Source organism: Ambystoma mexicanum, chromosome 7p (genome assembly GCF_040938575.1).
Source record: "Ambystoma mexicanum isolate Mex_15411 chromosome 7p, UKY_AmexF1_1, whole genome shotgun sequence".
Lineage (NCBI taxonomy): Eukaryota > Metazoa > Chordata > Amphibia > Caudata > Ambystomatidae > Ambystoma > Ambystoma mexicanum.
In genome coordinates, this window is record NC_090939.1 from 19,405,731 (window position 1) to 19,429,159 (window position 23,429).

Consider the following 23,429-nt stretch of genomic DNA (forward strand, 5'->3'; position numbering starts at 1 on the left):
GAGACGCAGAGAAGGCCAGGACGGAGTTGATAGCAGTATGCTCCTGGACTCAACAGGACAACGGGACTCCTTTTCCCAACAGCATCAATACGGTAACGTGAGGCTGGCAGACAGTGACGCGAATGCAAGAGGCATCCTCCATACCGTCTGTGCGCGAAGTGAAGGCATTGTGAGGAACCAGGAATGAGACCCGGAGACTTGCGGTTTTGACCATGAACATTTATTAAAGAAAAAGGGGTTGGGAAAATGCTTCTGTCCCTATTCCAAGAGGTGTTTCCTTACCTCGAGCGAAAATGAAGGGTCTGTCAATGTCAGAATGTCCAAAGCTAAACCGTCCCGTGTTTTAGGTACTTTTCTGACCCTCGCACTCTTAAAATCAACTCTAAGGTGAAAAGGGAAAATTTCTTTGGCCTCATGCACTGGGTAAATGTTCAAAAAGGAAATGCATAACTCCAACACAAAGGTACCAGAAGGGTATAGTTCCTTGTTCCATAGGGTGATTTCCTTCCCCTAGATTTCTCTTTACTGTTTTGTATTCAAGAATATCAGTTCCTTAAGTTTCTCTTGATTAACCACACAATTGGTATACTCAACAATTTGGCTGTTAGTCTGTATCCTTTTAGGATACCTGGTATACTCTCCTTCCAGGGGGTTCTCGCCTCTTTAATGCGTTTCCACAGCCTTTTGCTAGTCTTGATTCATCCTTGTCAGGACTTCCTTGGGTGCTGTATATTACTCACTGTACAACTTGACAATGCCAGGTATGCTTTCCTGCCACGGCTTTCTTATATGAACACACTTGCAACTTGCATTCACCTTGTATACTCTCCTGCCAGGGCTTTTCTCATGTGTGCTTTGTGCACACTCCCAAGCTTGATCCTTATCTTCTGTTCTAGCTTGACTGTTCCTGGTATGCTATTCCGCCAGGGCTTCTAATTAGGTGTACTGCATACTTTCACAAAAGTGACGATCTTATGCTTTTTCCGTTTTACCTTTTTACGAGAGATTCATTTGCTCGTTCGTGTATTTCATTTAGGATTATTCGGTATTGACAGCGTTGTCTATATGCCCCGGTGTCACCACTTCCCTTGGGTGCTCTAGCCAGCTCTTGTTGGCGTATGTTAGTTTGTTCTGCTGCGAGCCCGCAGCGGCCCTACAGCACTACGCTCCCTCTCGCTGTTACTAGTTTTCAGCTTCTCCATGTCTCGAGTCTCCAGCTATTCCATTCCGTGTCTTCCGAGGCTTACTTGAAGTGGAGGTTGCTTCTTAGTACCGGCTAACACCCAGAAGCCTTGCGTCTGCTTCTGCCGTTCTCCCCACATACTCTCACATACTCTCCTCAGCAATCGGCTCCTCACTTCTGTGTCGGTGAGCTGGTTGGCTCCACGGATTCTGTACTAGCCCCACGGTATCTCGGACAACACTGAGAGAAGCATCGTTTTCCTGCCAGCGTCTGCTTGTCTGCTGCTTCGCCTGTTTACTTTTCCCCAGCCTCAGGTTTGTTCCTCCAACCACTAGAGTGCAGCATTGGTTCTTGACTACCAGTGATCCTCAATACTCGATTCATCTTTTTGATCCCAGTATTCTCTGACTTATGGTAATGGTAGTCTGTTTCTGTTAACTTATATCGAAAGTCTAGAAAAGTGTTCTAAATGATATTAAAAGGCAAGTACTGTCTTGATGAATATGCAGAGTATAACATGTTTCTGATGCTTGTTAATCTTAGAATCACATGTGCATATAGTCCCATCTAGTGGTAACTGCAGAGTATTGCATCTTGTCTTTCGAGGATCGAAAGGGGACGTCGACATGTGCATGCCTGTAACACTATCCCTAACATGACATGACGTGTACCCTAAATCCCTCATGCGTTGCGGTCCCTCAGATTGTTTTTTCCATCCAGCTAGCTGGTCGTCTTATGCGAAGCTCCTACTTATTGCAAAATTGTTATATTTCCCGACCTCTGGTCGTTTTGTTTATTATTCGTCCCCTCTTCGACTACTTCCTAACCGCTGCCGAAGACAGCCAAGAACAACCTTAGATGGCTGGTGCTCCGGTCGGCACTGCTGACCCCGTGGCCAGGCCTTCTGGCCGCATTATACAGTAGGGAGAGTGGGGTCTGGGGGGTTTCTATTCTTTTCAAGAATGTCTTTCCTTCTCTCCTCGCACTTTTGGTCTTGCTGTCGCTTTCACACACCTGAGCTATGGACATGACACCATTTAATTTTTGCCCTTCCTGTAAGGGAAAATACCCCTGGAAAGACGAGGAAAGTCGGTGCAATAAGTGTCTTCCCCTCAATCATGTCAAGGCGTCCTGTAAATACTGCCAACTCCTGCGTCCTAAAACGATCAAGGAGCATCGAGTGAAGCGGTGGGCGGCCTACGCTATGTCGCAGGCAGAGGGTAGCTCCCCTGCCGCAGCAGCCGCCGAGAGTAATAAGGAGCTAAGTGATGGCCATGGCTCCGATCCGGCTGCCATTGACCTCACATCGGAGCGCTCATGCTCCACGACGTCCGTCCCCGGCCCCACCAGGCACGACGATAGTCCTGCTATGGGGAAGGTACACCCCGGCGATGGGGGCGCACATGATTACCATAAGACCAAACAGACAACCCCAGTACCGCCTCGGCAGATCAATCGAAGAGGACCAAGGTGCCAACGGGTACATCAAGCTCCTCAACGATAACTGCTGATTCACTTGATCGGCAGCCCTCCCCGCAACCGTATAAGCAGCATGTGTGCTGACAGTCTACGAGTAAGGGTGCCAGCACCAAAACCCACAAGGCCATCGAGATGCCTCCTAAGAGTGTGCCGACGGTTAGAGCTCTGGTTTTGTCAATTTATAGCGCAACCGTCTAAATAGCCTAAACCCCTCCCGGTAATGCCGAACATCAGCGAGAGTTTGCCAAAATAGTTTTGCCGGATAGTAAACAAAGGGACAGGTCTAAAGACGTGTCGTAAGACGCCCAGAAGAGCGGGAGGGTTATCCTGTCCTCAGCCCTTATCTAGGACCATTATTGACCAATCTCGGCGTCCTAGGCTGGAAAATTCCCAGGAAGAGCCTTTTCTCCCTCTGGTTCATCCCCATGGACCAGAGAAAAATTTGAAGGGTGTATGGACAGGTTGGCTAAATTTGTGGACTTCTCTGAGAGGTTCAACCTTAAAAGGCCTAGTGAAGACTACCTTTATCCTGCACGGATCACATTTCAGAAGACATCCTGCAATCCTCTTGAGGAGGTCTTTGACCTTACGGATCAAGAAGAGCCCCATGACCCTTATTTTCAGGAGGATGATCCCTTTGTGGATGCCACTGATCAGACTCAGGATTGGGGGGAGGACCAGCAGGAGTATGACCCACCTTGGCTGTCCCCTACCCATACCCCGGTCCCTGATACCATATATTTGGACCCTCCCTCCTCTGCGCCAGGCTTTGCCTGTAGATGACCAGATGGCGTTAAACGCCCTTCTGAAAAAGGCAGCAGAACACTTCCAAAAGCCACGCAAGAGACAGTGTTAGATTCAGATTTTGTGGAAGACCTATTAAAGGAGAAGCCTCCTGCCAGCCAAGCTATCCCTATACTAAATTCAATCAAGATGCGCATCCCCCTTCTGTGTTAACACCCTCTCAGACCAGGGCTGTGAGCCCTCGGGTCGCCCCTAACCTTCTGACCCCCTATATATCAGGGGTCATGCCACCCGGATTCTCTTGTGGTTACGACTACAAGAAAGCGGGCAGGGGCCCCCCTGGCCACGGGCGAGGCACTGCCGGACAAAGAATGTAAAAAGTTGTATGTTCTTGGGAAAAGAATCACTACTGCAGCAGTATATTTTACTCGCATAGCCAACAACACAACGCTTTTGGACTGTTATTCTGACGTCCAATGGAACCTGCTGCAGGAGGGTCTACAAGAGGTCCCTGAACCAGTGTGTTCTCGTCTGCTTTTGATTGTTTCACAGGGTAAGCAAGTGAACCATAACATCCTTAAGAACATTTTGGATGCTGCTGAGACGGCAGGGAGAACCTTGGCCCAGGGAACCCTTTTAATACGCCACGCCTGGTTGAAAAACTCTGGTTTCAAACCAGAGACCCAGGCGTCATTAATCAACAAACCAGTCGAAGACTCAAACCTATTTGGCAAGGCTGTTGATGAGGCACTGGAAACGACCAAGAAGGAGCATGAGACTTAAAAGACTGATTCAGATCACTCAAAGACCCTTTCAACAGAAGAAAGTTCTCCCTGCTCCTTTCGTGGGCATTCTTACTCTTGTTCCCCACACAACCAATACGGCTCAGGCACCAAATGGTCCTCAGGACAGGGGCCTGCCTCTGCAAACCCATATCCACCCAGAGGACAACGCTGCGGGAAAGGAAGGGGTCACAGCACCACCCCAGAGGCTCCCCGGCCACCAGTCAGACATGAGACTGAAATCCAGGTTCCCTCCCATTCCTCCCCAGTCGGGAGACATATAACATCATTCCTACACGAATAGGAGGGGATTACCACAGACCAGTGGGTGCTCAAGACCATCACGCATGGTTATTGCATCGAGTTCAGCCGGCCACCTCGATATAGATCCAAGCGCCTAACTCCGGAACACCTGAGGATCCTGCTGCAAGAGGTGGAGTTCCTGCAGGAAAAGGGCGCAATGTTCTACAGGTAAACAAGGGTATTTATTCAGTGTACTTCCTTGTACCCAAAAAGGATCTCTCCATGCGCCTTGTGCTAGACTTGCACCCAACGAACAAATTTGATAAACCACAAATGTTTCTAATGGTAACATTGCAAGGGGTAATGCCTCTACTGACGCAAGGGGGTTGCATGGCAGCATTGGACATGAAAGATGCATACTTTCATATTTCAATGTTGCCGGCACACAGGAAATACCTAAGGTTCATGAAGGACAAACGCTGTCAGTTCAAGGTCCTTCCCTTCGGCATTGCCTCAGCCCCAAGGGTATTTACAAAGGTACTGGCAGTTAGAGCAGCACACCTGCGCAGGCAATCCATCCCAGTTTATCCTTACCTCGATGACTGGCTCAGAACAGGTGACTCCTACGGAACATGCCTGTCAAACACTCAAACGATGATAGACCTCTTATTCAGTGTGGGATTCTCCATGAATGAGAAGAAATCCAGCCTAGACCCCAGACAAGTCGAGCAGTTTCTGGGGGCCTTAATTCGGACAGAAGACTGCCGTCTTCCCCTCCAACGAGAGGGTTCAAAACATGCGGTTTCAGATCCCTCAGTATATGTAGCCAGTTGAGAGGTGACGGTACGCTGACTGTTAGGGATGATGGCATCCTGCATTTACTTGGTTCCTCATGCATGTTTGCACATGTGCCCCATGCATGAGTGGCTCAACAGCCAGTGGTGTTATCCCAGCGGAAAATGGGACGATCTAGTGGTTGTCTCTGCAGCCCTCGTTCTCTCTCAAGAGGTTTTCCCTCAACAACCACTGAGGAAAGGGAAAACCTTCACCACCCCCGAGTAGAAGCCACTCTCATGACTGATGCATCTCTCACAGGGTGGGGAGCTTCTCCAGCATGGTGTCTGGCATGGATTCACATGCTCATGAATATTCCCCGTCAGGCTAGGAATCCTCAGTAAAGAAAAAATCAGTATGAGTTTTGTTTCTGATCAGTTTTTCTTAGTAGTAACCAATCACTGGTCTCTGGGTCATACTGCCCCCAGCCAAAGACTGCCCTCTCCCTAAGCCCCGCCACTGGCAGCGCTCCTCAGATTTTTACCGCACGTTCAAGTGTTGGGAGTCCTCGTGCTATAGCTCTCGAGCTTTTACTGCGTTTGTCGCTTTTTCAAAGAGATTTATCTAATTTTTTCGGTTTAATCAAGCCTCAAGCTCCACCATTTCTACTTCCAATCAATGGGGACCCGTTTTCGGATTTATCTATGCCCCTCAAGGGTGACGTTTTCGTCGAGTTGCGCTTCTTGGAGGATTCCAGAAATTTCTGAGGCCTACATCGTGGACGAGAAGAACATGGCCCAGAAGAAGGGAAGCTCGGCTCCCTGCAAACTGTTCAAGATCTGCCCTGGATGCAACCTACAAAATGTGTTCAAGGAGGACGAGCATTCGAAATGCCTTTACTGCCTCCACAAGGACAAAACGCACGTGGAGAAGGACTGTGCGTTTTTGCTTTAACATGACGGATCGGACTGAGGGATCGCCGGACCTGTCTTTCCAACTGGCTGGAAGGCAAGAGCCCAGCAGGTGAGAAGAAGTCCGAGCGGTCGTCTAAGTCCTGTGAGGCCGCCCCGGCGACGGGGGCCTACAGAAGGCAAAGTACCGCGTGTCCGCTGGGCACCAGGAGCGCTGAACTCGGCTGCCAGGCAGGGCGCACCTTCACCGACGCCATCAACCGCGAGCCAACGCTCTGTCTCGGGGAAGAGGAAATCCGAGAACCCGGCTAAGCTTCTGGAGAGGCCCTGGTCGATCTTGGAGGAACCGGCCGAGGGGGAGCGAGGCAGTGACCCTCCCCCTAAGGTGAAGGCCTCGAGCGCGACCAAGGTGCCGAAGGCCTTGATCCACCCGGCTAAGGCCTCCTATCGAGGGAGTCGCTGCGGCCCTGGCGTAGCCTGTGGAGGCTATCCCAGTGGAGGCGACCTTGGGGCCTAGTTTCCCTGCCTCCGTGGAAGGAATCTTCTTTTAAGCCCATCGAGAAGACCCTCGTGAAGACCCCGGTGGGGAAAGGTGGGGCGGCGGGGCGGTGACCATTACGGACACAGGCACAACCTCCGAGGAGGAACTGGCCGAGAATTTGGAAGTGGCCCAGCCCCACGGGAGGAATCCCGAGGAGGGGGACGACGAGAGCGAGGGTGGCAACGACAATGAGGTTGCTGTGAAGGAACAGTCTCTCCCGGCACGCACATCGTAACCCGTGCCTCAGGACAACTCGGCAGCCATTCTGACGGCAATCCAGGCCTTATAAACGGAGATAGGGATGAGACTGCTTCTACCCCCAACGGACGACCCAGCTGTACCGGGTCCGTCGGGAAGCCCTCCGAAAGAGGAGGAGAATTCATCCAGTGCCCCTTCAGCCCACACGGCCTTCTCAGCCTTTGTCGCCTTCCCAGATCCTGAGGGACGACACATGAACGGACACGCCCACGACGGGGACGGATGATGACGGCGGTGACGACGGGACTGGCCTCCCGTCTCCGATTCCTCGGGCGTCCCCGCCCAACGAGATTGGCTCCTTGCACGCCATGATTGCCAGAGCATCTGAGCTTTTTCAACTCTGCCCTGAGGAGAAAGGAAGGCTTCCTTTACCAACGGCACAAGGCCAAGAGGAAGACGGTCCTTGCGGTGCCATTGCTAGATGACATCTGGGACGAGGGGCTTGCCCTCCTCAAGAACCCATCCACGACACCTGCCAAGAGGGACCGGTACAAGTAGTAGTACCGGGTCCCTGACGCTGCTCCGTTGTGCCTTAGGGCGCAGCCGACCCCAGATTCTATCATCTCAGCAGCGGCCAAAAAGAAAGTGGTGGGGGGCATTGGCTTCATCCTCTACTTCCCCACCGGACGGCGAGGGAAAGAAGCTGGATGCTGTGGGACGAGTCATGGCGGCGTTGATGACTATTAAGGCGGCCAACGCCCTAGCGATTGTGGCCCGCTATGACAGGAAATTGTGGTACAAGATCGCCCCCTGTTGGACTTCCGGACAAGAGGGCAGAGGCCCTGGCGATCCTACAGGAGGGTGAGGTGGCGTCGGACCACGCCATAACTGTGGCCACGGACATTGCTGACACCGGTTTCCGCCAGTTGGGCAACGGCGTTTGCCTTCGACGGCGGGGGTGGCTCAAGGCGACAGATTTCCGCCAGGACGTGCAAGCCAAGGTTTTGGACATGTCCTTCGACGGGAACAATCTGTTTGGAAAGACTGTGAATGAGTTGCTGCAGGCCATCAAGACCGACACGGAGACGGCTCGGTCCTTGGGAGTTCTGCAGCAATGGCAGCCGCCCTTTCGGAACTCCGGAGGCAATCAAGGTGCCTCCACAGGATTCGGCGGCAGCTCCTCGACTTACCGTCAGGCGGCCCGCGCCTCGTCGCAAGAAGCTTACAGGGGACGAGGCAAGTCCGGTGGATCTCGCCGTCGTCGCCAGGGAGGCCAGGGCGGCAAGGCTGCTTCCAAGCAAGACTGAACCGGCCGTCGTGTCAGGCCCCCACCGAAGCACCCCGGTGGGAGGCTGGCTGAGTTTGTCAGCGTGTGGGAGTCCATCTCAACAGACCATTGGGTGCTGGATGCCCTGGCCCACGGGCACACTCTGGAATTTCTAAAAAAGTGCCCCTGAATTCCTCCCGTGGCCAGGAAGGAAAACCACGTCCCTCCACTACTGTTAGAGGTAAGGGCGATGCTCAAGAAAGGAGCCATCGAGCTCGTCCCAAAGAGGCTCCAGGGCTCCGGAGTGTACTCAAGATACTTCCTCGTCAGAAAGAAGACTGGAGGATGGCGTCCCATCCTGGACTTGCGTCAGCTAAACAAATACATCAAGGCACAGAAGATCTGGATGGTCACCCTCCAGCACGTGCTGGGCCAGCTGGAGGAAGGGGACTACCTATCGTCGTTGGATTTGGCAGATGCATATTTTCACATCCCCATCCTAAAAGGACACCGAAAGCTTCAGGTTTGTAGTCCAAGGGCGGCACTATCAGTTCAAGGCTATCCCATTCGGATTGAAGTCGGCGCCCAGGGTGTTCACCAAGTTCCTAGCACCAGTGGCGGCGCGGCTGTGCCTGCAGGGGATCCACGTCTACCCCTACCTGGACGACTGGCTCATCCGAGCAGGGACAAGGGAACTCGCCGTAGAACACGCAGCAAAGACCGTTCGGCTGCTCACGGACCTGGGATTCTTCATCAACTTCCCCAAATCCCCCTGGTCCCGTCGCAGGTCGCGCTGTTTCTGGGAGCCAAGCTCGATACAGTAACGCAGTTGGCCTTGCCGTCAGAGGAAAGAACATAGGCGATCCTGGACAAGGTACAGCGTCTGCTGGCCATGGACGTGACCAGAATGAGGTCAATCAAGTCCCTTCTCGGGAGGATGGCCTCTTGCATCTATCTGGTGCGCCTGTGCAGGCTTCGGATGCGTCCTCTGCAGGAGTACCTCGACGCCCGTTGGACACAAGCGACGGACAGCTTTGAGGACAAGATCTCGCTCAATGAAGTATTCCGCCATGCAATTTGATGGTGGGGCACTCGCGCGCATTTCGCCGCGGGCACAGACTCAGACCCCAGCATACCAGGTGACGGTGATGACGGATGCCTCCCTGGAGGGGTAAGGAGCGCACACTGGAGATCTTCACACGAGAGGCCTGTGGCTCCCGGAGGAGAGGCCACTCCACATCAACATACTATAGATCCGAGCAGTGTTCTGGGCCCTCATGTCATTCCTCCCGTCCCTCAAGGGCAAGGTGGTGAGGATCTTCACCGACAGCACCACTATAATGCTCTACATCCGGAAGCAGGGAGGGACCAGATCCCCAGCCCTGTCCAAGGAAGCCCAGGATCTGTGGCACTGGGCCGTTGTCCAGGGGATGCTCCTGGTGCATTTTCATCTAGCAGGGATAAAAAACACCATTGCTGACTCACTCAGCAGGGATCGGCGCTCGTGCCACGAGTGGGAACTACACTAGGATCAAGTGGATCATCGCTTCCGGCAATGGGGCAAACCCCAAATCGACCTGTTCGCGACGGCGACGAACTCCAAGTGCCAGAGGTTCGCCAGCAGGTTCCCCCAGCCGAGGAGCATGGGCGATGCTTTTTCGTTCCCCTGGGACGGCCTGTTCCTGTCTGCGTTCCCGCCGTAGCCGTTGCTGCTCAGGCTCCTCAACCAACTCAAGAGGTCCCGGTGCAGGATGATCCTCGTCGCACCGAAGTGGCCGAGACTGATCTGGTTCCCGGACCTTCTGGGCTTGTCGGAATCCCCGCCAGTCAAACTTTCGACGGACGCAGATCTTCTCTCCAGAGAAGGGGGCACCATTCTTCATCATGACCCGGAGTCGCTGAACTTGCAGGCCTGGCTCCTGCAGCACTAGAGTTTGGAGGGTACGATATCCCGGCTGACTGCAGAGAGGTTCTTGCAAAGGCCAGGGCGTCCTCAACTCAGTGCTACGGACATAAGTGGAAGAGGTTTTCTGTCTGGTGCCGTGCACAGAAGATTAACCCTCTACGGATTACAGCCCCCCAAGTGCTACTGTACTCACTGTCGCTGGCCAAAGCTGGACTAGCTCACGCTTCCATCAAGATGCATCTGGCAGCGATTTCCCGATGCACCAGAACTGCAGGACGGTCGTCCCTGTGGTCTCATCGCCTGGTGAAGGAGTTTATGAAAGGACTGTTCCGATTGTTCCCGCCAGTGAAGGCTCCAGCCCCGGCGTGGGAGCTCAACGTGGTGCTGACCAGGCTCATGGGCCGGCCATTCGAGCCTTTGCATTTGGCTCAGTTGAAGTTCCTGTCGTGGAAGACAGCGTTCCTTGTGGCCATCACCTCTGCACGACGCGTGGGAGAGATTCAGGCCGTTTCCTGCAAGCCTCCATACTTGACTTTCCACGAGACGAGGGTGGTGCTGAGGACGCACCCCTCCTTCATGCCCAAGGTGCTGTCGGACTTCCATTTCAACGAGCCCTTAGTGTTACCAGTTTTTTTTCCCCCACGCCTTCGTCGCCGGCCGAGAGGACTTTGCACTCGCTGGATGTAGCTAGAGCGCTGAAGTTCTATGTGGACCGAACAAAGTTTTCGGAAGACATCACAGCTGTTTGTGAACTTTGGACCTGTGAACCAAGGGAAGGCTCTCTCGAAGGCTTCCATTTCTAGATGGCTCTCCGGCTGCATCATGCACTGTCATCGGTTGACAAACCGACCGTTGCCCGGCCGTCCGAGAGCCCATTCGACCAGAGCGATCGCTGCTACCACAGCGTTCTTTTCTGGTGGGCCCCTGCTGGACATCTGCATGGCTGCTACGTGCAGGTCGACTCACACCTTAACGAGATTCTACTACGTCGACCGGGATTCCAGGGAGGAGTCCAGAGTTGGCCAGGCAGTGCTGCGCAACCTGTTCGCTTAAGGTGAGCCTGGTGAGGAGGTAAGAGATGCTTAATGTTGAGTTTTATGTAATGCTTAATGTTGAGCCTTGCCACCTCCCGTAGTTGTGCATGTGTACTGCTATGTATTCTTATATTCATGAGCATGTGAATCCATGCTGGACCTCATGCTGGAGAAGGAACAAGTTACTTACCTGTAACTGTTGTTCTCTAGCATGGGTCTGGCATAGATTCACATGCGAACCCTCCCTCCTTCCCCTCTGCGGCTCTTCACTTGGTCATACTGCCACTTTACGTGCTACCAAATCTGAGGATGGCTGCCAGGGGCGGGGCTTAGGGAGAGGGCAGTCATTGGCTGGGGGCAGTATGACCCAGAGACCAGTGATTGTTTACTACCAAGAAAGACTGATCAGAAACTAAACTGATACTGATTTTTATATTTACAGAGGATTCCCAGCCTGACGACGGGGAATATTCATGAGCATCTGAATCCATGCCAGACACATGCTGGAGAACAGTTACAGGTAAGTAACTTGTTCCTGATCTCCTTCAACAGAAGGTGCATGGCCTTTGGTCCCCAGCAGTAGCATCCAACCACATAAATCTTTTGGGCCTGTTAGCAGAATTCAAAGCACTGACTGCCTTTCAGACACAGTTGCAGGGAAAGACCGTACTGATCCTCACAGACAGCACCACGGCCATGTACTACCTGAACAAGAGAGGGGGCACTCACTATCCAGGGCTGTCAAAAATGTCAAAGAACATTTGGAAATTGGCTCTCAAACACAAGATGTTTCTATTGTCTCAATACGTTCCAGGGGAACTCAATCTTCTGGCAGACGTGCTCAGCAGAGATTTTCCATTGCCCTTACAGTACAAATGTCGACTACACAAAAACATTGTCTCCAATGTTTTTCACATAATGGGGCTTCCCAGCGATCGACTTGTTCGCATCTCTGGCGAACATACAATGCCAAGATTACGCCTCCAGTTACCCTCAGAACTGGTCCAACGGGAATGGTCTCTGGATAACATGGTCAGGGAAATGCGTTTACACTTTTCCCCTGACTCCCCTACTCAACAAGATTGTGCACAGGATGCACCAGGAACCAGTCACCATGATATTGGTGGCCCGATGTGGGCAAGCCAAAACTGGTTCTCCCATCTGATGGAGATGTCTCTCTCTTCTCCAATGAAACTGCCTTGCCCATACAACATGCTATCTCAGGACAAGGGCGAAACACTTCATCCATACCCACAGACTCTCAATTTAGCAGCCTGGCTCCTGAGGTCCTAGTGTTCGGGCATCTTCAACTTTCTCAGAGATGCATGGATAAGACTTAGTGAAGCAAGAAAGCCTAACACCAGACATTGCTACTCCAATAAATGGAAACGCTTTGTCAACTGGTGCAAATCCAAGAACATCAATCCCATTGACTGCTCTCCCACTCATATTGTGTTACGCCTGACTCACTTACTATACTCGGGTCTGGTTTTTAATTCCCTGAAGCTTCACTTAGCTGCACTCTCAGCCTATACCACGTCACAACAGAAGGTGTTGTGGTGGTAGGGGTTAAGAGAATTCATCCCCCGCATTTCTAACCCGGCTGCCTGATGGGACCTAAATGTGATATTAACCAGACTTGTGGGGTCTCCTTTTGAACCTATGCATAAGGCAAGTCTCAACGCTTTTACTTAAAAGACCGCCTTTCTAGTAGCAGTCACTTCGATGAGGAGAGTCGGTGAACTAAAGGCCCTTTCAATTCTAGACCCTTTTGTTACAATTCAGAGATAAGATGGTTCTGCGCACTCACCCTTAGTTTGCGCCCAAATTTATTTCTAAGTTCCAGTCAATAGAACTACCAACTTTCTTCCAGAACCCCACTAATGTGGCAGAAAGAAGCCTAAACACACATTGGATGTGTGCAGGGCAGTCATGTACTACCTGGAAAGAACTATACCACTAAGGAAGACGAACCAGTTTTACATTAAGGTGGCAGCTGGTAGAGAAGGGGATCCTGACTCTAAATCAGCCATCTCAAGGTGGATCGTCAATTGCATCACACTCTGCTACACTCTTGCCAAGAGAGATCTGCCCTTCAAGCCTAGAGCACACTCTATTCTGGGCACTGGGGCTTTCATAGCATTAATTGCAAATGTTCCTCCTGAGTCCATTTGCAAAGCGGCAACCTGGAGTTTTGTACAAACCTTTACAAAACACTGTTGCCTAGACACTCTCTAGGTCTGACTCCCAGGTGGGACAGGCAGTACTAAGACATCTTTTTTCTACTGTTCCTTCTCACAACCCACCTCCAACTCCGGGTACTGCTCGCTAGTCTATGCACAGCATGTGATTCTAAGCAGATTAACAAACATTAGAAGACATGCATTACTTGCCGTAATAGCATTTCTGATGATTGTATCTGCTTAGATTCACATGTGCCCACCCTTCCTCCCCGCTCGGATGGAAGTAACATAGACATCTTACTACTACTGCTCCCATTTCTTTACTCGCTCATGATAGTTATAAGGCTCCCTCACGGCAGAAAAAATACAATCGGAGGGACCTCGACGCTTGAGGGATTTTGGGTACATTACACGCCATGTTAGGGATATTGTTACAGGCACGCCCATGTTGACGTCCTCTTTCCAGTGACTTTACAATGCAAATCACTTCTTGATGACTTGAGTTTGGTAAGGTGTTTTCAGGATCTTTTCTAGGTGGGTGCGGGGAGGTATGACACTATGCCATCAAGGCATGGGCAATGGCAGGGTTATCCCCCAAAAGAAGGGGGCTACCATGTGTTGTGTGATGTCATGACCCCTTCCCAAGGGCTGCTCCCCCTACACCACCCCCAGGTGATCCACCCTCATATAGCCGCCCCCAGGGTCCGGATCAATTAACGGCTGCCGTTCCTAGAACACATGGTGAGAGGGTACCGCCGGGAAAGAAGTGATGACACCATTGGATTAATCGCAGCACTGAGTTGCTTGTGCAGTATACGGAGTAGCAGAGTGAGCCCAGGAAGAACCGGCCGCTCATACCGAAAACGGGCAAGGGGACGGGAGAGGCACAGGAACCCGCAGGGGCTGGAAGGTACAGGAGGCAAAAACCAGGACCATCCCCCTCATGTCAGTACTTGGCAAGCGAGGCAGCCAAGGGGACATAAAGAGAAGGGGAGAGAAACCCAGGTTGGGGACCCAAACAAAAGAAGTGATAAGTCCTCTTCCTCTATGCAGTACTTGGCAGGGATTGGGGGGGGGTGGAGGGAGTCGTGCCCCTGGGCTTATTTGAGACTGAACGCCAGGAGAATTCTCCTGGGACCAGACCAGTACTGCTTTATTTAGTTTCTAGTGCAAGGGACAGAAGTAAGGTGTTCTTGATACAGGACAGTGGACACTTTTATGTTAAGATTTAGTGGCGTGAAGTGTTCCTTATTCAATTCCACAGAGTTTCACCAATCTGCTCCAAATGTTGCATCGTTACCTTTTGTGACCCTCCGGCCATTACTGGCTACATGGCATTTGCGAACCCCACCCCTTTCCCCAGATTTCATTAAAAGTTTAGATTTGTTTGTGGGTTTGTGATCTGTCGACAAAGCCCTAAACCATGTTCACCGGGAAGGGAAACAAAAAATGTATGAGGGGCGAATGGACCCGAGAGGCGAAGGTGAAGGCGTTCCAGAAGTTTCCAAATGTTTACCACATCATGTGAAATTACTTTCCAGAGGATTTTTGCGAGATCGTGCCTGCTGACAAAACCGTAAAACATGTTCACTGGAAGAGAAAGAAAAATGTTCTCAACCGGTCCCAACACAAGGAACAAAACTCAAGGTGCTAAACCATGAAAACCACGTTTCAATTCTGCAGGATGCATTATATGCACAATTTCCGAGATATTTGCACCACAATGCACAACAACGAACTGCACCACGTCCACGCCAGGTTAAGGTGGAACTGCGACCTGCAGGATCATTCATTTTTAAAAATTAATGTTATGTTTGTCAAACCCGTTCGGAGAACGGGTACCATTGCTAGTGAACTATAAATACAAATTCATTCAATTTGAATTCTTGCACATTGTTGGCTACACCCAAACAGTACCCGGAAATGTGACCCCTCGGCTCAGGGTTGTGCCCAAGGTGTAAGATGGAAGGGGCTGATTTCATACATATGGCTTGGGGTTGCACTGGGGTGGCACAGTTTTGGTTTGAGGTGGTTGCTAAAATTGGACATGTTGAAGGTTGACATTAGTCTGGCTAGAAAAACCTGTTTATTGGTTTCTGTTGGGAACGTACCCAGTGGTCAATGCGGATTTGTGGCTATGAACCTGATCTTGGCTAGATGCCCAGTCGCACTCCACTGGTGGGCCGCATCTCCAACAACTCAAAAATGGCTATGCGGCCTGGCATGGTGTAATGTGCAGGAGGACACCTCGAGAATGCTCATCCGCACACAGCCCACTGAGGGCATACTTGCAGAGGGACGCCACCAGAGTAGCATGCTGTAAGGATTTCTGGTTGATCTGCACGAGAGTCGCATGTTATTTACCTAGGGAGGGGCATGCGATCTGGGGGAGGGACCGGGTCCCATGGTGCACTCGGCTTGCGGACTCGCTCCTTGTTATAATTGCAGATATTCTTATTTATTGTGCTTGATGACATGCTCGTGCCTTCGCTGTTGCTATTACCTTCTTGTCTTGTGTTAATCTGAAAATGATAAATACATTATTTTTTTCTACTAATCAATGAAAGATATTATGGAATCTAAACAATTGTGACCACTTTAGACAGTTGGAAAATAATCACAAGAACAGAAGGCTATCTATACGAAATACATATACTGCATCATGTCTCGTATAAATGTGAGTGAGAACACATCTCTTCACTCTTGTCTGTAGCATGACGTTCTACTAGTACTGTGTATCTGAGTTCTGCTTGCAAACATGTAATAAGATCCAGCTTGGACTTGTGAATGTTTGGTGTAAGGAGACCACTCTCCACCAAGTGGTCTCTGCCAGACTGTTACCTCTTGCCTTGTAACTGACTCTCTGGCACTTCCCTCTCTGTGGCAGGTGACAGTTTAGGCACAGTTAGGCAGCAGGCATTCTTGTCTTAATTAGCCAAGGACAGCAGTGGTGTTTGGGGGTAAGGTTGTGGGTGCCTGGGATAGTTTTGTTTAAATCTGCTGGGAACAGTTATTTATGCAGCCAAGTGCATTCTGGGCATGATCCTGTATACTCTGGCTGGGGATAGTCTGGTCACCCCTCTAGAAGCCTGCTAGGGATAGTCCAGGTACCATAGTCCTGTATACTCTGGCTGGGGATAGTCTGGTCACCCCTCTAGAAGCCTGCTAGGGATAGTCCAGGTACCATAGTCCTGTATACTCTTGCTGGGGATAGTCTGGTCACCCCTCTAGAAGCCTGCTAGGGATAGTCCAGGTACCATAGTCCTGTATACTCTTGCTGGGGATAGTCTGGTCACCCCTCTAGAAGCCTGCTAGGGATAGTCCAGGTACCATAGTCCTGTATACTCTGGCTGGGGATAGTCTGGTCACCCATCTAGAAGCCTGCTAGGGATAGTACAGGTACCATAGTCCTGTATACTCTGGCTGGGGATAGTCTGGTCACCCCTCTAGAAGCCTGCTAGGGATAGTCCAGGTACCATAGTCCTGTATACTCTGGCTGGGGATAGTCTGGTCACCCCTCTAGAAGCCTGCTAGGGATAGTCCAGGTACCATAGTCCTGTGTACTCTGGCTGGGGATAGTCTGGTCACCCCTCTAGAAGCCTGCTAGGGATAGTCCAGGTACCATAGTCCTGTATACTCTGGCTGGTGATAGTCTGGTCACCCCTCTAGAAGCCTGCTAGGGATAGTCCAGGTACCCTAGTCCTGTATACTCTTGCTGGGAAGAGTCTGGTCACCCCTCTAAAAGCCTGCTAGGGATAGTCCAGGTACCATAGTCCTGTATACTCTTGCTGGGGAGAGTCTGGTCACCCCTCTAGAAGCCTGCTAGGGATAGTCCAGGTACCCTAGTCCTGTATACTCTGGCTGGGGATAGTCTGGTCACCCCTCTAGAAGCCTGCTAGGGATAGTCCAGGTACCATAGTCCTGTATACTCTGGCTGGGGATAGTCTGGTCACCCCTCTAGAAGCCTGCTAGGGATAGTCCAGGTACCATAGTCCTGTATACTCTTGCTGGGGATAGTCTGGTCACCCCTCTAGAAGCCTACTAGGGATAGTCCAGGTACCCTAGTCCTGTATACTCTTTCTGGGGATAGTCTGGTCACCCCTCTAGAAGCCTGCTAGGGATAGTCCAGGTACCCTAGTCCTGTATACTCTGGCTGGGGAGAGTCTGGTCACCCCTCTAGAATCCTGCTAGGGATAGTCCAGGTACCATAGTCCTGTATACTCTGGCTGGGGATAGTCTGGTCACCCCTCTAGAAGCCTGCTAGGGATAGTCCAGGTACCCTAGTCCTGTATACTCTGGCTGGGGAGAGTCTGGTCACCCCTCTAGAATCCTGCTAGGGATAGTCCAGGTACCATAGTCCTGTATACTCTTGCTGGGGAGAGTCTGGTCACCCCACTAGAAGCCTGCTAGGGATAGTCCAGGTACCCTAGTCCTGTATACTCTTGCTGGGGATAGTCTGGTCACCCCTCTAGAAGCCTGCTAGGGATAGTCCAGGTACCCTAGTCCTGTATACTCTTGCTGGGGAGAGTCTGGTCACCCCTCTAGAAGCCTGCTAGGGATAGTCCAGGTACCATAGTCCTGTATACTCTTGCTGGGGATAGTCTGGTCACCCCTCTAGAAGCCTGCTAGGGATAGTCCAGGTACCCTAGTCCTGTATAATCTTTCTGGGGATAGTCTGGTCACCCCTCTAGAAGCTTGCTAGGGATAGTCCAGGTACCATAGTCCTGTATACTCTGGCTGGGGATAGTCTGGTCACCCCTCTAGAATCCTGCTAGGGATAGTACAGGTTCCATAGTCCTGTATACTCTTGCTTGATGGATAGTCTGGTCACCCCTCTAGAAGCCTGCTAGGGATAGTCCAGGTACCATAGTCCTGTATACTCTTGCTTGCGGGGATAGTCTGGTCACCCCTCTAGAAGCCTGCTAGGGATAGTCCAGGTACCATAGTCCTGTATACTCTTGCTTGCGGGGATAGTCTGGTCACCCCTCTAGAAGCCTGCTAGGGATAGTCCAGGTACCATAGTCCTGTATACTCTTGCTTGCGGGGATAGTCTGGTCACCCCTCTAGAATCCTGCTAGGGATAGTACAGGTTCCATAGTCCTGTATACTCTTGCTGGGATAGTCTGGTCACCCCTCTAGAAGCTTGCTAGGGATAGTCCAGGTACCATAGTCCTGTATACTCTGGCTGGGGATACTCTGGTCACCCCTCTAGAAGCCTGCTAGGGATAGTCCAGGTACCATAGTCCTGTATACACTTGCTTGCGAGGATAGTCTGGTCACCCCTCTAGAAGCCTGCTAGGGATAGTCCATGTACCATAGTCCTGTATACTCTTGCTGGGGATAGTCTGGTCACCCCTCTAGAATCCTGCTAGGGATAGTACAGGTTCCATAGTCCTGTATACTCTGGCTGGGGATAGTCTGGTCACCCCTCTAGAAGCTTGCTAGGGATAGTCCAGGTACCATAGTCCTGTATACCCTGGCTGGGGATAGTCTGGTCACCCCTCTAGAAGCCTGCTAGGGATAGTCCAGGTACCATAGTCCTGTATACTCTTTGCTTGCTGGGATAGTCTGGTCACCCCACTAGAAGCTCGCTAGGGATAGGCCAGGTACCATAGTCCTGTATACTCTTTCTGGGGATAGTCTGGTCACCCAACTAGATAGTGGGGTGGGGATAGTTCAGTTAGTCCTGTATACTCTTGCTGGGGAGAGTCTGGACACCCCACTAGAAGCCTGCTAGGGATAGTCCAGGTACCATAGTCTGTATACTCTTGCTGGGGATAGCCTGGTCACCCCTCTAGAAGCCTGCAAGGGAAAGTCCAGGTACCCTAGTCCTGTATACTCTTTCTGGGGATAGTCTGGTCACCCCTCCCTAGAAGTCTGCCAGGGATAGTCAAGGTACCATGATATATTTTCCTGGGGACGATCTTTGAGTAATTCTGTACACTCCCAGGGAGCACCTGGGCCACTCTTGTGAGGTGTAGAACAACCTTTAGGTTGGGTATACCTGGTACTCCTGGTGTGAGAACCTCTTGGCACAGTTGTATATACTTTCTGCTGCAGACAGTCTTGGCCTCTTTCTGTTTACTCTTTTTTTTCTTTTTTTAAAAACCTTTTCTATACATTTTTCAGCATGTAATATTTCCCCAACGATTACCCCCTCCCCCCAGGGCATCTTCTCATTATTTCCAGTGTTGATTTTGCTTGTGCTGATTCTAAGTGTTAGTTGCAAGTCCAGAAGTCTGAGGTGTTGGGGACACCACATCACCCTTTAATAGTCTTTGAGGAAGGCTAGCGTTTTACCCCAGTCATGGCGTATGTCGCCCATTACAGGGCCACTGTGTCCCACACTATACCTAGCCAATCTTGGGTTGTAGGTATATTCCCGCTTTTCCATTCCTGCGCCATCCGCGTCATTGCTGCCAGGATTAGAACCACTCTAGCCCTTTCTCTATTGTTGGGTTCCCCCGCTGCCCCCCCTTCCTTCAGGCCCATTAGTATCTGTTCCGAAGGTCTACTTCCCCCTTTCCCGTACGCCTAGTCTTGTGCCCGTTGCACCTCCTTCCAGAAGGGTTGTTTACTCTTGATAGCGAAATTGTGCATTGCTGTGTGGAATGGACAAGTTTTGTATAATCCTGTTTGGACCGTATGCTGCTTCTTGCAACTGTATAATGGACTTGCTTCTCTCCTCCGTACCTCTGCAGGACAGTGATTCTGAGTGACGGGCCCTGCAAGCGGTACTGAGGGCCTCGTCATGGGCCTCCTCGCCTTTTTCAAGACACAGTCCGTTGCGCATCTCCTCATCGGCTTTGTTTTTGTGGTGAGCGGACTGATCATCAACTTCATCCAGCTATGCACAATGCTCATCTGGCCAATCAACAGACATCTCTACCGGCGCTTAAATTGCCGCCTCGCCTACTCCCTCTGGAGCCGTGAGTAATTCCCTTCCTTTGGTTAGGACTATGAAGTGTGTAAGGGACGCAAGAGAAATGAAGTTACTGCCTTCTCAGCTCATCTTTCTCACCACTTTTGATCTTAATAGTTGTGTGTAAAGCTATATGGTGTATGTAGGGTGTTGTCTTCCTGTCAGTCTTACGTGGACTTGCTTGATCTACTTTAAAATGCCCAGTTTACACTGGTATCATGAAGCAGAGCTTGCACCATGCTCCTTTACCCACACAACATTTGACGCATTCCGAGCAGCTAGGAATTCAAGTGACCTCAAAATAGCATCTATTTTCACCGCAAATGTGCGTGTCACCTCGCATAGTCCAAGTTCAGGTTACATTGGCTCTTCAGAAGCTGTAAAGGCTGTTTGTGGTCACAATATCAACTGCCTGACATTGCTTTTGAACAGTAAATGTGAAGCTGTAGAAAGCACCTCTCCTGGAGCTCAGATGTCATACGCTCTTATTGAACATAATCAACCTGGTCCAATGAAGGATGTCGTCACTGTCCAATGCTGCAGATCACTCTATAGGTGAATAGTGGCCCTGCGTTACACACACTCATACACCATCCTGCCGCTGCTCATGCTTGCAACGTTAAACTGGAAATCTAGTCACTCTGTACAAAGGCCCATTTCGAATGGATTGTGTCCTCCAACGTATTCCACATCTTTGATATGTAATGTCCACAGCTGTGCACTTCGGAAACTTTTTCGGCAGAGGGCGTTCTGCGTCGATGACGTCGGGTCAATGTCCCTCGAAGGCCTCCATCGAGGGCGACGTCACTGCATGTTATAAATAGGACGCATGGCGCCTGTAGCCTCAGTTCCGTTTTTTCTGTGAACGCGTTACTTCACCTGCTGGGACCGCAAGTCGAAAATGTTGCTCACCGACCCCCAACAAATTTGTTTGTGGTGCCTGGGCTAGTCGCACGACACTGATGACTGCTCGAAATGCCTGTTGCTGACAGCCAAGGCCTTGCGGGAGCAGAAGGGGAAGCTCCAGGTAGGTAGGGGCTCTAAGCCTGTTACGTCCCGAAAGTCCAAATCTAAGTCCAAGGGGGTCTCCACTGATGACTCGAGGGACGACTCAGCGTCGGAAGGAGTCCTGGGGATCTCGGTCCCGGAGTGGTTCCCGCCATTCTTCCTCCTCGTCCCGGAACTCTAGGAAGCGCTGTCACCGGTCTCCTTCCCCGTCCTCCTCGGAGGATGGTGCCTCGAGGAAGGTCGCATGCCCGACGAAGTCCTAGACTCCAGAGGAATGGGCTTCGTTTAAAGAAAAATGTTAGTGATTTTTCAATTGCGGGGCACAGGTCTGGTCGTGCCGTCTCACGAAGCCGGCCAAGATTGGTCTCGTACCGTGGCTCGCACGCCTCCGGGCTCGGGTACACGAACTGACTCGCATTGGGAGCCTTTGAGGTCCCGTACGGACAAGGATTCGAAGAGTTACAAGAGACGGGTCTCTAGGTCTCGGTCCTCGTTCCCAGCGAAACCACAGCTACCTACTGAGGGCTCGATGCCGGCATCAATGCTCTCGGCGCCGAAGCCTTAGGTGCCGAAACTTTCGGCGCCTTTGGGGTTTTTTTTCTCTAAATTTGACTTTGGAGTACCCGGATATTAAGGATCCTCCAAGGAAGGCTACGGCAAAGTCTGTGAGGCCAGTTTTGGACTCCAGGCCCTCTTCTGTCACCAGACCTGGGTTTCAACTTCCTCTGGCTGACATTTATGAAGAGGAGGAAAGGTCTGAGTTTGAGGACCCTGGTGAACTTGATGAAGCTCCACATTTTTCTGGAGACAGTCAGTTGGAGGAGTTGAGGCAGACCTTCCATGATGCCAGTGGGTTGGTCACTTTCCCGGAAGTGGAATTTGGTAGACCTGAGCCTGGGGCTCATGCAGAGTCTTCATACAGGAGGCTAATGGCGCGGGTCTCTGAGTAGCTGGGCTGGTCCAGCCCTCCTGAAGACTTTGTGCAGGATGATCTAACGGATATCTTGCATCAAGGTTTGTTCTCTGACCTGGTTTTGCCATTTCATCTTGCCTTACAGAAAAGGGTGGCAGCTGCTTGGCAGTCTTCGGAATCTCTTCCGGCTGTTAAGTCTTTGACCAAGAAATACTGCCCTTCCGTTAGCGACCCCAGCTATTTATCTACTCACCCCACTCCCGAGAGTTTGGTGGTTCAGGTGGCTACGGCCACCTCGAGGCAGGCGGCGTACCCTACCATCCCTCCGGATAGGGACGACAAGCGCTTCGACGATTGGGCCCGGAAGGTATTTTCTGCTGGGAGCATGGCCTTGAAATCAGCCAACGCCTTAGCATGGTTGTGTCACACTCTGTGGAATTGTTTCTTTAGCGGCTGATCATATTCCGAGGGGCAAGAAAGGGATGGGTTCCTTGCTCTCGTACAGGACGGCAAGGATGTCATGTGTGAATCCCTTCAGTCTGGTTTGGATACGGGCGACAGTGTTAGCCGGTCCATGGCTGCAAGCACCGTTATACGCAGATTTGCGTGGTTGCGGAAGTCATGATTTGCTCCCGATGTGCAGGCCGGTCATCTGAACATGCCCTTTGATGGCACACATTTGTTTGGCAGCAAGCCTGACGAGAGCCTTGAGCGGTCGCAGACCTCAAAAGCTGCAGCAAAATCTTTAAGCGCTGCAGTGCGTCAACTTCCGCCTTTTCGTCCTAGGGTACAGCAGTGGAGGGGAGGTTCTTTTTGTTACTACTCTGCCTTTGGTAGAACGAGAGGGGCAGCCAGTCAAAGGGGCCAGTGAAAAAAGTATCTGTGGTGGTCGGGGAAATCAAGGTGCCAAAAACCCTCATGCAGCTGCCTCTTTGCCTTCAGGCGCTGCCGCAGCTGCTTCCAAACAGTCCTGAGGCCATGTCCCACGGTTCGCTGGTTGGGGGCAGACTGTCTCAGCATCTCTAAGAATGGCTTGCCATTACTTCAGATATGTGGGTTCTGGATACCATAGCCCACGGCTGCCTTCCCTTTCTTCAGCGGCCTCATGACCATCCACCGTGGAAACACTTTGAAGCTTCCTTATCCAATCCTTGCGCAGGAAATTTTGAGCCTGCTGGAGAAAGGCGCTATAGAACTGGTTCCTGTAGCGGAGAGGAACAAGGGATGGTATTCCCCTTCTTTTTTGATCCCAAAGAAAGACTGGGGATTGAGACCCATCATGGACTTGTGCTGGTTGAACTATCTTCTCAGGAAGGACAAGTTCAAGATGGTCACTCTTTC

At 51.3% G+C, this 23,429-nt stretch overlaps 1 protein-coding gene across 2 annotated transcripts in view; it reads left to right on the forward strand.

Moving 5' to 3' along the window:
• AGPAT3 (1-acylglycerol-3-phosphate O-acyltransferase 3) overlaps positions 1-23,429 on the forward strand; it is a 660,566-nt gene that overhangs the window by 273,578 nt on the left and 363,559 nt on the right. For both annotated transcript variants that reach the window (XM_069635675.1, XM_069635676.1), the window contains one exon: positions 19,947-20,174. In XM_069635675.1, the coding sequence (XP_069491776.1) occupies positions 19,997-20,174 (178 nt within the window). In that variant the 5' untranslated portion in view covers positions 19,947-19,996. The remainder of the gene's footprint in view (positions 1-19,946; positions 20,175-23,429) is intronic.